This window comes from Ursus arctos, unplaced genomic scaffold, assembly GCF_023065955.2.
Source record: "Ursus arctos isolate Adak ecotype North America unplaced genomic scaffold, UrsArc2.0 scaffold_13, whole genome shotgun sequence".
Classification (NCBI taxonomy): domain Eukaryota; kingdom Metazoa; phylum Chordata; class Mammalia; order Carnivora; family Ursidae; genus Ursus; species Ursus arctos.
Window position 1 is genome coordinate 17,205,249 of NW_026622797.1, and position 18,587 is coordinate 17,223,835.

General features: G+C 45.3%; 1 protein-coding gene and 1 pseudogene across 8 annotated transcripts in view; both read right to left on the reverse strand.

Moving 5' to 3' along the window:
- The window catches only part of SASH1 (SAM and SH3 domain containing 1), a 244,748-nt gene that overhangs the window by 68,369 nt on the left and 157,792 nt on the right, over positions 1-18,587 (reverse strand). For 5 of the 8 annotated variants that reach the window (XM_044386408.3, XM_048226134.2, XM_026505003.4 and 2 more), the window contains exons 5-8: positions 8,076-8,116; positions 5,720-5,806; positions 3,471-3,524; positions 3,006-3,118 (exon numbers count right to left, since the gene is read on the reverse strand). In XM_044386408.3, coding sequence (XP_044242343.3) covers positions 3,006-3,118; positions 3,471-3,524; positions 5,720-5,806; positions 8,076-8,116 — 295 coding nt within the window. The remainder of the gene's footprint in view (positions 1-3,005; positions 3,119-3,470; positions 3,525-5,719; positions 5,807-8,075; positions 8,117-18,587) is intronic. The other 3 variants (XM_048226135.2, XM_026505004.4, XM_026505002.4) reach the window with 1 other exon arrangement.
- Positions 8-2,999, reverse strand: LOC113259536 (lanosterol 14-alpha demethylase-like; annotated as a pseudogene).

Genomic DNA, 18,587 nt, shown 5'->3' on the forward strand with positions numbered 1-18,587 from the left:
CAAGTCAAGCTCCTTTTTTTTAATGTCTTTTTCAATTACACACTCAAAGAAAATACAGAAATACAGAGGTGTTTCATAAAGTTCATTCTCTTCAAATGCTTTTTTTTTTTTTTTGCAGCTTATGGCCATGTTTCACACATTAATTCCTTGTAGCCTGTTTCATTTTGATCTGCTTGTAGCAATAACTGGGTTTTCAGGTGTGTGAATCATAGCTGTATGCTTCCCGTGGGGAAAATATCCATCAATGAGATCAAATTCATATAAAGAAAGCATAATGGACCAAACTGTTTGACATTAGGCAAAATTTTCCCCAATACAAGGATGTACTGGGGATACTCCCAGCTCCAAACAGCACACAGGCAAATTTCTCTCCTGATACTGGGTTGCCCTGTCAGGAGTAAGTTTACACGTTCTACCCACGGGTCTTCAAGTATCTGACTGACAGAAGGAGAAACAGACACCAGAGGTCCTGAAGGACATTCTCATCATGGTCCTTATAGGAGGTCTAAGTCTTAAGGTTTAATATAATGATCAAGTAAATTTAGAACCCTGAGTTGGTCATAAAAGAGGCAGATCCTTTCCATTGACTATTTTCTGCTCTAAATAACATTTTTCATGAAGCGTTTTGTCTCTGGCAAAAGCAGCAGCCCATCCAGGCACTAGACGCTGAGGCTGAATGCCGCCCCGCCAAGAGCAGGCCAAAAGGCTTCCCTGCCACTTCGTCATCTGTCAAAGGACACCCATCGCCGTGTGCACAATCTAGTAGAGTCTAGACAATGTCATCAATTTTATTCTTCGATCTGTGTTTCTGGATTGCCGTGCAGAAAATATGCTCAATCTCTTGATGAGCTCTGTCCTGAAACTAGGCAAGGCAGCCCCCCCGCCTCCGGAACAGACAAACTGTTAAAGCCTCCACCCAAATCCCACACAGCTGTGCCACCTTCTCATCTAGTCGACTTCCGATTTCCTTTCCGTATACATAATGGCTAGCTGTTAAAATCGTCAACTCATGAGGAGCGTCAAACTAATTTTTTTCTCCCCTACTTTGAAAATACTCCTTTCTTTTCAATTACAGAATTGTGTTACCTAAAAATGACTATGTTAAGGCCATTGCTCATATTTTCTTCTGCTCCACGAAAACTGGATCAGGGGCATCACACGCAACTCTCCTCCCACACACAAGCGCACTCAGATGACTGCAGACATCGTCTGCATTTTGACCTTCATGTTTACTTTTTAGAAAAGCAGTGCAGCAGCACTGCGCCCCCTCCCCTGCGCCGAAAGTAAGTGAACATCTGGTCTACCACGGTAAAACTAAATACAGGTCCATGTGTCTCCCATGTATTTTCTAGGCATTCAGTTGGACTTCTCCCAAAATGCGATGCCACGTTCAAGGAATAGAACTGAAGAGAAAATGAATAGTGGGCTTTTCGCCTCCACTGGCAGCTGGGCCGGGTGGCCAAAGGTGTGGAGGAGCAGGGAGACCAGGTTGGGGGTGAAGGTGGATCAGCAGCAAGGACAGGGGGTCACCATCTGTCACCTGCTCCATCAAGAGTCCAGCACTACTTTTATCCACCAGGGACACTGTGGGCCGAGATCACCTCCATTCCTTCAAATCGACAGAGCAAGGGAAGCCGGCAGATGGGCATCCAGAGGTGGCCTTGGCCCTCAAGCCTCCAACTAAACCCCGTCCCATCTCCCACTATCTTCAAGCGTTTTATTCCCCCAAGGATGTTTCAACAATGCATTAAACTTTTTGTTTCTTAAACTATTGAGGTTTAGAGTCAGGTATAGTTAACTAAATTGAATGTGCTTGTCACAGTTTCAAGATTCCAGATTGTTAAGATTCTATTTAATGGTAAAGTCATAACTCATTCAATAATTCCTGAGACTTAAAAGTTTTGTTTCTAAATCTGCCTAATTTATGACTGTCCACACAGTACCAAACCAACTATTCTAAGTGGAAACCCAAGAATCCATCAGTCAGTTTGTTGGGCAACAACCAAGCAGGTAATCTCTTAATAATTGCTATCTCTCTATCATAAATGCTACACCAGTACCCTAAGATTAATTAGGCTTCTTTTAGATTAATTTAGCTCAGAGCAAAAAACATGACACAGTAAACTATAATTACTACCCACTTAGAAATAAAAGTAAGCAAAATTTTAAGGTATTTGTCTAAGCTTAACTTCTAAATTATTCAAAGTTTAGTTTGTGACAGCATATTACAGAACTGATGTTTACAATGGTCATACTATATTAAGTTTTACTTTTTTATTTAATAATTTTTTATCACTATTATATTCTTGTCAATCTTTTTACAAGGCTTGGGTATTTTGCAATGGCATTCAGAGAATCATTTTCCTCATTAAAGTGATCCACAGCCCAAAAACATTTGCCGTTCATTCATTCGTGTAGTCACGGAACACAGAAATTAAAACTCACAACATGGAATGCTTGTATTAAGTAAGTAACATGGAATTATTATTTTATCTGATAATATAGGTAACTTGATGACCACCAAAGTAGCATCAAAATACTACTTTAAATAATACGTTCCTGTACTCTTGAGGCCCCTGTCTTAGTCCACTAGAGCTGCTCTGACGAATTACCATAGACCGGATGGCTTATAAACAACAGAAATTCCTCACAGTTCTGGAGGCTGGGAAGTCCAAGATCAAGGAGCTGGCAGACGTAGTGTGGGGTGAGGACCTGCTTCCTGGTTCAGACTGCCATCTTCTCGCCCTGAGTCCTCACATGGGGGAAGGCGTGTGGGAGCTCTCTAGGGCCTCCTTTGTAAGCTCACCCATTCCATTCACGAGGGCTCCACTCTTAGAACCTAAGTATCTCCAAAGGCCTTACCTCCAAATAACACTGCACTATTAGAATTTAATACATGGATTGCGGGAGAGGGAACACAAACGTTCAGTCTACTGCAGCCCCCCATTTTTCCACATAAGGGGGTCAAGGGCTCACAAATGTAAGCCAAGTATCTGCACACGTACCCTTGCAAGTGCCTCCTCAATGGTGATCATCTTCTCCTTGACCATCATCATCAGCTGAATCCGTTCCTCGTCACTCATTGTTATCTCGCTTGCCACATAGCCCACATCTTCTCCTAGAGATTGAAAACAAAAGGAAGGAATGAAAACAAAGGGGAAGATAAAACAGAATGCGAAGTCCTGAAAGGTCACTGGCCAGGACTAGAGGAGGAGACAGCTCAGGGACAATGTCCAGCACCGCACGTTACCGATGGAGCAACAGGAGCAGTAATGCGCTGCTTTTGAGGAAGCCAACAGCCCATCTTATGGAGAAACAGGCTCTGAGAACATCTGGATGTTACCATAGAAACAAATCCTTCAAAATGATCAGAGCCTTTGTGATGGAGGGCCTAGAGGAAGAGTTCTGGAAGAAAGCCGACAGGAAGTCTGGAGTAAGAGGTGGGGCAGAGACCTGATTTCAAGACCCACCTAGAGCAGACAAGCATTCCAAGGCTCCTTCGGCTGATGGTCCTCTGTGTCCTTCTATTTCAAATATGAACAAGAAGAAAATCTTTTTGAGAGGAGTGGGAGGGACCCCTTTCTCGTAACATAGAACTTTAAGGTCACAGAGTTAGCTGTTGAACAAAACCTGCAGCCTGGTGAGATCTTAGACTCCCACGAAGCTGCCTGACTGCTGTGCCTCAGAGGAGAGGTGCAAATAAATAAAATCACGGGTATGAAGCATTCTGAGTACATTGGAAGGAAGGTTAATTTATATATATATATATGAAAGTCTCATCATAAATATGTATATATCTGAAAGTCTTGTCATAAATACATATCCAAACTCTGAGGGGAACTCAATTTCCCATTCGAAACTAAAGGCAGCTAGGGGCATGTGGGCGGCTCAGTTAAGGGTCTGACTCTTGATTTCCGCTTGGTCATGATCTCAGGGTTGTGAGATCAAGCCCCGCGTCAGGCTCCACACTGGGTGTGGAGCCTGCTTGGGATTCCTCTCTCCCCCTCTGCCCCTCCCCCTTCCCTCTACAAAGGAAACAAAACAAAACTAAAGGCAGCCAGAACTGCTGAGTCAAAGAGAAGCCCCCTATTAGGATCTTTCGAAAGTGCTTTCCTGCAAAGCAAACAGATTGCTGTTACCTATGATATACATGAGTCACACTGGTTTGTGTGTCTCTGGCTGGCGTGTAAGAAAGGACAGGTCAGTGGAAGTGAGGGGTAATGCACAGGCTGGGAATAAACCCACATTCTAGTTCCACATCCTTCCCCTGCCCTATCTTTCTCGTACAAACTTTACCAGCTTCGATGTCCCTGGGACGCTTGGCTATGGCTGAGTTTGCCCCTGGCGTAGAGGGACAGTAAGCAAGTCTGGCTGCAGACCTGCAGGAACCCGCTGCAGTTAGGGCCGACCCTGGAATTTATGTTCCCCTGTTTCCCTATCTCATTTCCATTTTGTAATCAATCAGTCCAGAAATACCACTCAAGTTCCCTTCGCCACTCATCTACTTGTCCGGGAAGAATAATAGTGTGTGCTGGGTGAGGAGACAAGCCTGCTGGTTTGATTCATTTTACTATCTGCGTCACCTCTGGGGATGGAGGGAGTGATGGGGAGCTGGTTGGGTTTAAAAAAAAAAAAAAAAAAAAGAAAGAAAAAGAACACATGAGCCAGTAAACTGTTGGCTTCCTCCCTCCATCCCTGCATCCCTTTCTCTCTCTCCCTTTCTTTCTAAATAAGACTTTGTTAGGATCCAAGGTTTACTCTGAATCACAAGGGATCTTGGGTGTGTACCAGAAGGAAAAACTGGGAATGTTTATGAATCATAACCTTAAACGAGGACAACTAGAATAACCCCAGTGGATGTTGCTGGGGTCCCAGGTGTGCGACTGGTATACATACTGGCCTTGTTCACGTGTCTCATTTCCACGCGTATGAGTAACTGGAGAAGCATTCTGAACAGAGTAGGACACTACGATTTTGTAAACGAAAACAGAGTCACTGGTGAGCCACTAAAAATGTTCATCTCGTGATAACCTCATTCAGCTGGGCTGGGATCGAGAAGTAGCTTTGTGTCTGCTTCCTCCCTGAATACAGGGGAAACATAAATTACATAACTGGGTCTCAAAGGGATGACATATTTACTTACTATATAAACAACAACAAAGACACAGCCAAGGGGAGGGCAGGGCTCCCTCCGCAAAGCAGCCTGGGCAAATTCCCATGATGTCAGACCATGAGACAGAGTTTCCAGGGGCAACAATCCTGTTAACGGGCCTGCCACAGAAAAGCATCTAAAGTTCAGAAGATTGCAAAGGCCCCAAGTGGCGGGACAGGGGGATGGGTCCAAAACTAACAAACGCTATGACTTTCTGGACCCTTTTGGGATAGATCTTGGCGAGGAAAGATCTTCCTGAGGTTGGTGTGACGGATAAAATGAAAGATTTGGTCCTTGCCGTCAGATCTATGAAAAGGAAGACCTGCCAACTCTCCTCATTTTGTTTTCTTTGATTTAAAAAAAAACAAAAAAACAAAAAACAACAACAAAAAAAACCCCTCACTGGGATGAAGGCTTAAAAGTCACGATAGGAATGCCTGAAAAGCTGAAATCTTTGTGGGGCCAGGCAACGAGAGTTTCTGACTAGCAGCCTCCCGTTAGTGGGCACAGGCTTCCCAACATCTGGGAGCTAAAAGGACCTACTGTCCGCCAGCTGTGGTACAGTACCTTTTGAAGTCTGTCTCATTATTCCTTTCTGGTTCTTTCGGAAGTTCTGCCAGAAATACTTATTTTTCTTCTTCCAATCTCCTTTTCCTTTAAAAACGAAAGGGTGGGGGGAGAGGCACAAGCAATAAATTCATTAATAACAAAAGTAGCCTCTTCTTTATAATTCAAAGCTTATAAGAATACTTTGATTTCACAAAAAGAGTTTTTCTCTTTCAGTTTGTGAAAGACTTGGAAATGCCTAAAAAGTTGTTTAAATGAAATGCAAATTTCCTAGCAGCGAATAATGGTGAAGTGGGGTTAAGATGGGAAATAAAGAAACATCAAAAAAGCAGGCAGAACACGCATTCACTTTCATGTTGTTTAACTAGTATGTCTAACTCTGCCTTGTCTTGTCTTGCGGTAGCGTCTCCCCCTCTGGTCTTGGCCACAATTATTTCAACGAAACCACAAATAGGATACTTTAAGAAGTTAACTTTGTTTTGTCGTTATCCCTGTTGTTGATCTCCCCTTGATTTATTTCTGTTGTTCCAGATTTAATGAAGACGACAGAAGGGCTGGTATGACCTGGGTGTACTCGTCCGTCAACAGAGCTGGCTCCGGGAGCCCGTCGGGTTGACCCCCCCCCCCGTTTCTCTGTGGCGCCGAGTTTGCTGGGGGGGCAGCTATGGCGTGAATAGGGTGGGGAGAGGGGGCTCCCACCTTCTGGCATTCAGGCTGCTTGCTGACCTACTACCTGCAGCTTAACCAGGGTACCATGCAAGAAAAGCAGACCGCTACCCTGCTGTGACATCTCCCAACCGAGCCCCCTCCTCTCTCCCATCCCCCCCACCTATTCTGGGGACAGTTTCACTTGTCTGCAGGTGCAAACCACCTCACCGCCATAGCTAGACACCCGCAGTGTTCGCTAGGGTCCTGAGCCTCATGATACATAATGGCTTTTAAAAAGCAAAAGGAAAGGAAAAGAGCAAGTAAAAGAAGAGAGCAGCCCTGTATTTCAAGATGAAACGAAGCAGCAGGACTCAGGCAGATGTGGATTACTCAAAGCAGCAGCTTTGCCACTGTCACCACTCAGCGTCTGGCTGCTCCGCGGCCACGGGAAACAGGACCCAGTGGAGGAACGTGCTGCTGGTTTCCACGGTCTAGACTGGCGGTGCCAGGCAATGCGGCACAAAACAGACGCGTGGAAAACCCTGTCCACAGGGTTCCCGGGCTCGCAAAGGCACCATGTGTCAACACAAGATGCCCTCAGTTAAGGGCTGATGAGCCCTGGAGCTCTGGAGTAAAGCCCATGCCAGCTATGAGGACACTTCCTATGTACCCGGGATCTCGGAGCGGAGACCGAGGGCACCTGCTGCTTTCGGGCTGAACACTGCGGCAAGTATTAGCACGGGAGCTGAGAGCAGAAGTAGGATTATCACTCATTCGGCCTTTCTCTCGGGCAATTTGGGAGTATAACGTATTTCTTTTACTGGAAGCTATCCTCCCCTCTTCCTCTTTTTTAATGTTTCCGAAGTGGAGGTGCAAACTGAAAAATAAATAACAGCTAACATTTATTGAGCACTTACCATACCCAGGCACTTTGCTATCTAATCGCTTATCTCACCTAATACGGGCAATGAACAGGAGGTGTTATTGTTCCCATTCAGTGGATGAGAAAACTGAGGCTTCAGGAGACAAGTGACTTGCCCAAGGCCGTAACCACTGAGTTGGAAGAGTAATAATTCAAACCCAAATCAAAACTGGATCTGAGCACTTGTGCTCCTCATCACAATGACCTTGCCAGACTCACTCCGACCCAAACAGAAAAGATGTTACAAAATCAAGAGTGGGTTTTATAATCAAGGAAATATAAAATATGTAACACCTTAATCATGCATACTCTTTGATTCGAAAGGTCCAAATCAAAGGATTTATCCTACGGACATGATTAGGGATAGGCTTGAGGATTTTTAGGATAGCATCAATTCTCTGAGAGCAAAGATTAGAAAGAAATGTCCTGCAAAGAAGAAATGGTTGATTAAATTGTGGCCCATCCCATACGATGGAATAACATACAGACTTCAAAATTTTCCATAAAGAATATTTAATCAATGTGGGGAAAATGCTCAGGACATATTCAATTGGAAAAAATTATAAAACAATATGCAGCGTATGATCCCAATCGTGTTTAAAAGAAAACCCACATAAATACGGGGGGGGGGGGAGGGGAAAGAAAGGAAAGGGATGTATCAAAATCTTAAAAGTGTTTCTTTCTGGGTGCAAGGATTCTTTGCGGTTTTTGTTTTTTCACAGTTTATGTGTTCTAGAAAGTATTAAAATAACTTTAAGTCCTTAAACCAAGAAAAGGAATACTGACCTACAGAGCCGTCTTCTGAGTTCGACTTGGGAAGGGTGTTCCTAGAAAAGAAAAACATGTCTGATTACCAGGGAGCCTTGCCTTCATGCGAGGACCAAACACCCTCCGAACTCGGCTGCCCCGGCATCAATACCACTTAGCAGAGCCAGGGAGACTCTGATAAGGTATTTACCACCAGCCTTATCTAGCCAGCTGCTGCCTTTCTAGAAACACACTCAGGAACCATTTGTCAACGTTTACTGAAGACTCACTCCACGGTAAGACCTCTATTAAATGAAGGGAACGGATTTCACCAGATGATCCACTTCTGTGAACTATTAACCACACGTTAAGTTACTGCCACTGAGAAGTCCCTTGTGTAAGTGGGAAAGAGCAGAGAGTAAGACAAATAGAGACCCAGCACCACAAATGCCAGCCACTGAGGCCAGCGGCTGAGTGCGGCGGTCAGCTGCAGGAGAAAGGCAGGCAATCAGATGCTCCGAGCAGAGGGAGCGGACGGACGGTATCCAGCTTCTTCGATGGGCTGCTGACAATTCGCAGGCACGCTATCTGCCTTTGCTAGATCCTATGTTCAAAGAGAAGCCGGGAAATGTGCTTTAAAAAACAAAACAAAACAAAAAAGCAGCTCCACATTTTTAAGTGATGGCAAATAACTCAATGTTTTTAAAAATGTGTCTAAGTTAATCAATGCGTGTCTGGGCACCAAATTTGGCCCACACCCTACCCTACTGTGGCTGCCAGCCTGTGACGAATACAGACGTAGCCAAATAACTTGAAACAGGAACACAACCTCAAACCAATTAACTGCTTCTCTAGAACACACATAGAAAGATACCAACCTAAAGTGAGAAGGAAAGAAACCAAAGAAAGTTCAAATGGGTTCTTTCATAGAGGTCAGAGGAGAGGGGGAGCAGAGGCTTTCGTTGGGTGGGTCCAAAGCCTGTCAGTGTCCACTTACTGACAAGGAAAATCAGGAAGAAGGAACCTGCACTGGGACAGAGGCTCAGATCCTTAGGGGGTTTACATCTAATCTTCACTATGTTCACCTGCCAGGGAGGATGGAGGGGGCATCTGGAAAAATGCATTCTTGATGGGAGAATGCACGGGGAGACAGGGGTTGGGAGGTCAGAACTGTGTTACACGGAAGACATCAGAGGAGAAGAAGAGCATGCAAATGGTGATTTGCTGCCCACCTTAAGGTGAAAAGGACCTCTAGAATTTAAGGTGGCCAGAGGGAGCAGGATGGGGCTTTCTGTCATGTCGAGCCACCTGTGACAAGCCATCTCTCTCCAGAGCAGGGTCACTGATGCCAGCTGACTGCTGGGGGCAGGTGAGCACAAAGGCCAGGCCTGCAGGCACCTTCATAGCCTAAGTCTCAGAGAGGAGAACCGTTGCTGACGCACACACAAACCTAACAGAACTCTACTGCCAATGACGGGAGAGAGGAGGTGCTAAGACTAGAAACGGGAGGCATCTCAGTTGTTGAGGACGAGAGCTAGAGCCAAAGCCATTATTTCCCATCACCACCAGCTGTGAACATAGAAAATGTAAGGAAAATCTACCTTATCATTGAATTCTGCCAAGGTTTAGTTCCAAGGATCTCCTCTCTGCCCTCCATGAAAATGACCAAAGAGACTTATTTAAAAAGCCATTTCCATTCTTAATTCATTCAGCAAAAATGTACTAAACGCTATCATGAGTAAGGTACGTGAATGATTACAAAGAAATGGGACTCAAGATGCACGGAGAGTGACAAACATGAACAAAGGGGAAAGAAGCACCCACACAGGAAAAGCAACAGCGGGAGGAAAGGGCAAGGCGGGGCTGGCGGTGGAGAAGGACAAGGAAAAGGAGGAGAAGTGACAGCAGCAGTGGGTCATGTAAAGTGCTCAGGGCCACAGAGGTCCGGGCATGGCAAAATGGCAGCAGAGAGCAGACCGCAGAGCTGGCTAGCCGGATGGGGATTAAAGCAGAAGATCCTTCTAAAGAAATAATATTTGAGGGGCATGTGAGTGACGCAGTCAGTTAAGCGACCGACTCCTGGTTTCGACTCAGGGGATGATCTCAGGGTCAGGATATCGAGCCCCACATCAGGCTCCCTGCTCAGCACAGAGTCTGCTTGTCCCGCTCCCTCTGCCCCTCCCCACTTTGCACTCTCTCAGTCGAAGATAAATCAATCTTAAAAATAAAAAAAAAAAGAAAAGATCATTTGGGCTAAAGTTTGAGTTCTTAAATTTTGTTCTTTCAAATTTTACTCGTTGCATTTTGAGTTCACAGTCACGGCAATATGCATCAGTCCACCTCCCAGCACAGACAGCCACTGCTTTTGCCTTACCTGCTTCCAGCAAAGGAAGCACCACATTTATTTTTAAAATCACTCTAAGGATAATGGAGACTCTTGACCTAATGCTAAGGACCAAAGATATCAAATATCCCTAGCTCTTCATCAAGTACTTAACTACGTAATAAACTACAAATATATATGTGAACTTCTACTTTTTCTAAAAGAAGTATTTTCGGGGCTCCTGGGTGGCTCAGTCAGTGAAGCGTCTGCCTTCGGCTCAGCTCATGATCCCGGGGTCCTGGGATGGAGCCCCACATCCGGCTCCTTGCTCAGTGGGGAGTCTGCTTCTCCCTCTGCTGTACCCGACCCCCACCACCCCCTCATGGGTTCACTTACGCAGGCTCTCTCTCGCAAAAAGAAATAAATAAAAATAAATAAATAAATAAAAGGAATATTTTTTTCCATGGGGAAAATGGCCTAAAAAACATTACTTTCCTTCAGTCCTTTGCTGATTAGAATAATACCACCTTACTGTGTTGTAAGGAATTTTACCCATCATTGAATCCAATCCTGATTTTATAGGGAACACTGATCCCCAGAAGTTACAGGAGTGGTCCAAGGTTCTGCCAGCTGGTTAGAGGCCAACGAGGAGCTCTCCCCAGGCGCTGGCAGCCCAGCTGTCTTTCCACCAGATGCTGGACTCTTCCTCTCTAGATAAAACGTATAGAAAATTGTTTCTATCCTATTCTTGAAGAACTCAAAGCTAACCTCTATTTTCCAACCTGTTCTTCATTCTTCCTGCCAACTGAGAATGTCGTCTGTCATAAACATACTCCAGAAACCACACTGCATAAAAAGGTAAGTTCTTGCTATTACATAGTTAGCACAAAATATAAATGCATTTTCCTCTATAAAACGCTATCCTGTGATTTAAAAAAAATTGTATTTACTTTCTTCGAATTATCACACATATTTAAAATTTATCCTCAGGTTTGCACTTTGGATCTTTTCCTCACGTTGAGGTGTTTCTACTAGAGATTGTTTGCATTTCCCTAGGAGGCCAGCAGATGGCACTATAGCTCCTCTAGTCATCTTGCGGTGACAAACGGGGATTTTATTTTTAACCTTTCCCAAGTTCACAATCTAGATACTGGCCAAAACACAGCAAGCCAGTGTTTCCTATGTGTGCAACTCCCCAACTCATCAATTTACAAAGGGGTAAAATGACACTGTATAAAGTTTAATCTGGACACAGTTTATTGTCCCTGCAAACAGAGGCTGGCAGGCAGAGCCGTAATGCAAAATGCCATCTTTCTCCTTGAGACTGATCATAAAATTCATCCAGCAGGAGGAAAAGTCAATGATGTAACCAAATTCCAAATTTGGATGGCAGCAGGTGGAAAGGGTCATTTACTGATCTCCTGCTGGAAGAAATTAATGCTCAGGAGTCCGTTCCAAAGAGGCCTCCTCAGAGCGCCTTCTTACAGTCAGGCGCTGCAGGCCTGGGAATGGCTGGGCTGGAAGCAGGTTTGTCAGCCTCTCTCTCTCCCCATCACTCTCACTGTCAACAGGGTAAACAGGATGGGAACTTCAGCATAGGGTTCTGGGTTTCCATGACCAGGACTGACTAGGACGCAGTGATTAGCATTCTGCTGCACTTTGAACATCTACGTAAGCATTGAATAGTTTGAGTTTTGCATTTAATCTCTGAACTCCATCTTAGAAGTACCTTTTCATCAATAACTACTACTATTAGACCCCAAGTGTAAATATTTTTCCTCAATCTCTGAACTACTTTAGCCCTCCATGAACTCAAAGAAAATTCAATAAAGAATTTATGAATGAAATCAAAAAAACAATTTTAAAGCACCCCAACACTTAACCACTTCCTTTCATCCTACCTCAATCTTTAGCAAACTCTTTGTTCATTGTTTCGTTCCTTTCTTTTCACTGATTCATTCATTTTGTCTTTCTTTCCTTTGATAAAATGCATCCAACTCCCATTATGAGTCTGGCATCCTTTGAGGTATTGAGAACATAGTGGTAAGATAGGTAAGATCCCTGTTCTCTTGGGGCGAAGGATGCAGGTGAGAAGCAAGGTGGGCGTGCAGGTCAAGTGGGGAGAATTTCTGCTGGGATGGACAGAGGAGGTGTCTCTGAAGAGGTGACACGTAACAGAGACCTAAGTGATGAGCTGGCATGCCAGGCCCCACAGGGAAGGCTGGGTAAGGAAGAGCAGAGAGGAAGAAAGCAAGGTCTGTTCCGCACATTCCCAGTCTGAGGTGCTTCCTGCACATCCCTGTGGAGATCTAGTAAAGAGACAGTCGGGTATGCGAGTCTGGAGTTCAAGGGCATCATTAAGGACTGGAGATCAGAATCTCCAGCCACTTGCGTATTTAAAGCTAGGAGACCAACTGAACACAGTGAAGAGAAGTGGGACGAGGAGTGGGCTCAAGGGCAACCCAATCTTCAGGGTCAGGAAAAGAAGGGGAAGCAGCCGTGGCACTTAGGAAATGCGGTCATGAGGAGAAGGAAGACCAGGAGTATGCTTTTACACTTTCTAGCTAAAATCATATTAAAACTGATTTTTATACAAAATATATCGCTGCCTCAAATGTCACAAAGGGTAAATTCTAGGTTGCTCTATTTTCTTTTCTCTTGCGTCTTGCTTCACAGTAGAGATCTCCACTTTGGTCCGAATGAGGGAGAAACGCAAAGGTCCGAATGAAATTCTTTACATTTGTATAGAATTCTATGTCTTTTTTTTTTTTTTAAGATTTTATTTATTTATTCGACAGAGATAGAGACAGCCAGCGAGAGAGGGAACAGAAGCAGGGGGAGTGGAAGAGGAAGAAGCAGGCTCATAGCAGAAGAGCCTGATGTGGGGCTCGATCCCATAACGCCGGGATCACGCCCTGAGCCGAAGGCAGATGCTTAACCGCTGTGCCACCCAGGCGCCCCTTAGAATTCTATGTCTTAAAACAGAAACAAAAACAAAAAACACCACTCTTGTTCACAACCCCCATCACAGACCAGGATGATCACTGAGACTCGGGGATGATGACGTGGCTAAGGACAAGGGGCCAGGCAGGGACACCCTGGGCTTAGAAGCCACCTCTCCGACGCTGGAGGAGTTCAACGCCTCGCACACCTCACCGTACTGTTTCTCATTTATGTAACAGAAATTCCTATTACGTCACATGCGTACGAGACCTGTTGTTGGATGAATTACCGAAACGGTACTCAGAAGAACCTGTGACGACCGAGTAGGTTTTCAACCCCAAATGTGGACACGGCCTCTGGGTTTATGAGAACTAAGCATCTCGCGGACCCTGCAGAATCTGGCTGTGCTCTTCCTGCATCAGCTGTCCGCCTGCTGAAGGAAAGGAGGCCACGGACTTTGGCTCAGGCTCACTTTCTTCTTATGTCTATTTATATATAAAGAGGAGTCTTAGGTACCTCCAGGCAAAGACAACTCTGTCTCCCTGCGATGTACTTATCAGGCACACCAGGGAAGCGGAACAAACGCCCAAGCATAAAGGAGCTCCCGGAATAGATGGCATGTTTTTGTTCTGATGGTCTGTCCAGAAACTTCATTATAACCAAGCAAAAAAAAAAGAAGAAGAAAAGAAAAATGGCTATAACCTAATTTCTAAGAACGGAACATATGTTATATGTTACTGGAAAACCTATACTTAAGAGATTTTTAAGTTTCCTTCATCTTGAGTCTCCGGAAATACACTTCATTAGTTTCTTTCCTGCTGAATTTTGAATCAGGGCTTTTTGCCGTGTCTGGGTCTTTTCCTGCATCATCCCCGGTCTGCCAAGGCAGTCCCCAAAGCCAGTGGTGTTTTCCTCAAGATCTAGGAAAAGGACGAAGACACCTGTGCTACAGAGCTGTGCATGGAAGGGGGAGGCAGAGGGAAGGTAAAAGGGCTGAGGAGCTTTTAGTAGCTGATTTTTATTCTTATGTGGTGATGTACTTCTTATATGCTGATTTTTCCTTCTAAGTTGATATGCCTTTCTTAAATATTTTGCTTATTTAGTGACGAATCATTTTGTATAAAGTAGGTAATTCCTTAATTTAATATTTCTTATTATCATTTGGATATCAAAGATATCTTTCATCATTGGAATTTATCTCCTCTATTTCATAAAAATATATATGAAACAAAATTCTGTGTAGACTATCTATGGTCTGCTATAAAAATTCAAGGTCGCCCCTTCCCCCACCATGGGGCCAGGACTAGGGTGAGGCAGGAGAGACACAAGGGGTCCACGCTGCTGGAGGTGCTCACTCCCAGGGTCAGGCAGGTGTAGGGAGCGAGCACGTCCTCCAGCTCTGTGCTGTACGTGTCTCTCTTGCTCTACCCAGACAACAGCTGCTGGATTTCACGCACATAGAACTTCACTTGTAAACTTACTGGCTCGGATAGAAGGTAATTCTATTGCTCAACTCTGGTAAATTGTTAGAACTCCAAGATTATTTAGTAACGATGATCACATTGGTGACATTTTATCACCCTAGCCACAAAACTCCCCATACAGGTTTTTATTTCAATTCACCCTATTCCCAGCCTGCGCCTTCTGGCTTTTGTTACAAGGTCACCTTCGTAAATGATCAAGGCAGGTGTCTGGAGTACGAAACCCCAGGCAATGGCCTGACCCAGGACAAGTGAGGTGACACTCAGGAGTCAGGGACACCTGGACAGCACTGCCACAAATCTAAGCCAGCTTTCTTTGTCATGTGATGATCAACTCAGGGCCGGCCTTCCTGGGCTGGTAGGACACTTACATGAGGGTGGCACTTGCCAAGTGTCCAATCAATGGGACCTCTTCTAACTATGCATGGGGGCCCCAAACAGAGGACTGCTTTCAGCCCCTGCACAGAATTGCACCATCCCCATTCCACCCCACACAGCCACTCCACATCCCCTATTCTAGGCTCCAGCAGTTTCTAAATTGCCACAGTTCCTCCTTCTAATTTTTTTGACATTAACTTCCCTCAAATAATTCAGATGGCCGTAACAATTCCTCTTCTCAATCGCACTCTATACAAGCAATTCATGTTTTCTCACAATCCATTGTTTTTCTCACAATGATGATTGCTCATGATGTCAGCAGTTCTTTGTCCACATTCCCCAGCACCCCAGTACTCCCAGCTGCTTATACCTATTGTCCTCCTTACGCAGGAAGAACCACCATTTTAACTCACTGCCAGCAGGACAGGGTATAATAAATAATTTTTGGTGGATGCCAGGAGCTTTTCAATATGGATGTATATGCCATGGGAAGTGGTTTGGACCTGCCCGTGACGTAATATTAACTCTCCCAAAGAAATGGCAGTGACGTGTGGATGCGGTCTCAAAACGACGATACCATCCAATGTTCATTTTCAATTTGAAGAGGCCCTCTTACCATACCAATCCAATTGCTCACCCTTAGAAAGTACTGAAAGGACATTTTAAAAGTCTGATATCTCCAGCCATGCGTTTGGACATTTTCAACTTTTTTCCTGCCTCACCCTCTTTCCCTCTTTTTATGATCCCTCTGGTTGAATACTGCCATCAGAATCTCTGTAGATCGAAAAAAAAAAAAAAAAGAATCTCTGTAGGTGGGTCTATTCCTTCTGTACAAGATGTCTCAAAAGGGTATCTTATTCAGAAAAACACAGAGGGTCAATGTAGGCATACAACTTTACTTCTAACAACAGTTTTTGTTGGGCTCCAGTCCCTTGCTAATTATATTAGGCGTATGGCAATTTGAGGTGTCTAAACGTGATCTTTTCTGCGGCAAATCAAGCCTCTCTCTCTAACATTAACTTCCCTCATCGTGACTCCTACCCCACTTCTCGATTGCACTAGACAAAAGCAATCCACGTCTCTCTTAGAATTAAACACACACACCAGTGACTGAACGTGATGGCAAGGCAGAGACGTATGGGCCGATGACTGTACCAGATGTGAACACTTCCTAGATCTACGAAGGCTTCCTCCTACAGGAAGCCGCCTAGCACCGTGGCTCACAGTGTGCGTTCTGGAGCCCCACCTCCAGTGTTCAAAGCCCAGCTCTACCATTTGCCAACCAGTAACTTTGGACACCCAGTGAATCCCAGCTTCCTGCTACGCAAGACAGAGACAGTATTACCTGTCACGTAGGTTTTCTAGAGGTTCCAGCGGACTATGACTTGTATGGAATTTAGATCATGTCTGCACATGCAAAGCGCCACTAGCAAGAAGCTAGTTGTGGACTGCTGGCCTTTTCTTTCAACCGGCTCTCCCTGTGGAGCCAAGTCTCTCTCAGTCTGTACTCTGCTCAGAGTGTACTTCGGTTTCTTGACATGGGAGCGCCTGGTTCCCTGGCACCTCAGGGGAGGCCAACAAGCCTTCCAGGCCAACTTCACGCCCCATCCCTGCTGAAATCTGAAAATCATCACAAAGGTGCGCTAAGAGAGATGCGTGTCCTGTCATTCACCAAGTGGTAACTGGTACCAAAAGTTAATGATGGAGGACACCAGCAGAAGTTTAAGTATCATGCCTGAGAAGCAGCCAAATGCCACCTCTCCACAGCAGAGAGCCATGACGTGTTTGCATCTGGACGGCAACCTCACTCAGGCCGGGAGGGTACAAGTGCGGAGTGGCACATGCCCACAGATGTGGGCTCGGGGCAGGGAGAATCAAATCTGGGAGAGTCTACAGTTGTCTTCCAAGATGTCTAAAACCGTCCCCAGGAGCCTTCTCTTTTCCATTTGGGGCATATTATTCTTTATTTGTCGCCTTATGGGTCTGGCCTACCTAAGAAAGCTGCTAAAACTTTGTTGTACGGATGGCAGCTTTGATGCAGTGACAATCCTGAAAGTAACCACATACATCCCAGCCTTGAGAAGTGACAAATGCCTTCCCAAGTCCCGCAAATTTAGCGACTGGTCAGTACATCCCCAGGATGCACTAGATGGTGTATGATACTACTTTTTATGTAAGTTTGGTAGGTTCATGTAAGTTCAGTAAGTTCGGTAACCGATCGGTCTCCTCTAAAAACAACTCACCATGCTCTTTGGTTTGGTATCTGCTGTTTGGTGCAGATGATGAGCTTTATGCAGCCTGATGAGGGCAACGTACACAACACGGTCCATACCTGCCAGGAGTTTACAACAGAATGAGGGGGATTCGATGGACGTGCTGCAAGATAAGAGGGGCTGAGCAGTGCCTACTGCTGGCAGGGCCGGCTGCCTCCCGTTCCAAAATCCCTCTTACCTTCTTTCTTACTAGGAGAACCCTGATTCTGTTTGGGTGGCAGGGTTCTCTGTTAAAACACTCACTTCCCCACACTCCCTTGCAGCTAGCGGAGGCCAAGTGTCAGCATCTGGCCGAGAAAATACAGCTGAACATTCACAGTGAGGTGTTTCTGAGAAAGCTAGTGTTTCCATAATGAAAAAGACTCACTCGCCTTTTCACGAGTCTTTTGCCCTTCGTCCCTCCCCTCGATCCTTCCCGAAACATGGGCACAAGGCCCAAGCAGTCATCATTTTATCATAAGGAAGAAAATCATGTATGAAAACTGGTGGAGAGGGAATACTTCCTTAAGCAGTTGTACCAGCCACCCCAGGCTCCTTGCTATATGAAGAGAATCGGCCCCCATCTGCCTCAACAGTGCGGTCAGGTTCAATTACTGAATATAATCCCAACAGAGCCAGTGGTTAAGAAGTAAAAATGACCGGGGCGCCTAGGTAGCGCAGTCGTTAAAGCGTCTGCCTTCGGCTCAGGGCGTGATCCTGGCGTTCCGGGATCGAGCCCCACATCAGGCTCCCTGCTGGGAGCCTGCTTCTTCCTCTCCCACTCCCCCTGCTTGTGTTCCCTCTCTCGCTGGCTGTCTCTGTGTCACATAAATAAATAAAATCTTAAAAAAAAAAAAAAAAGAAGTAAAAATGACCAGGGGAGCCTGGGTGGTTAAGTTGGCTAAGCATCTTGACTCTTGATTTCACCTCAGGTCCTGATCTCGGGGTCGTGAGATCGAACCTGGCGTCAGGCTCTGCTCTGGGCATGGAGCCTGCTTGGGAGTCTCACTCTCCCTCTCTCGCCCTCTGCCCCTTCCCCCGCACACGGCCCCTCCCCCCGAAATGTGTGCTTTCTCTCTCTTTAAAAATAAATAAATAAATAAGTAAGTAAGTAAAAATAACCACTTAAGCATTGGTTTGGGTTTACTTAGCACAGTCCTATCTATCTCATTGA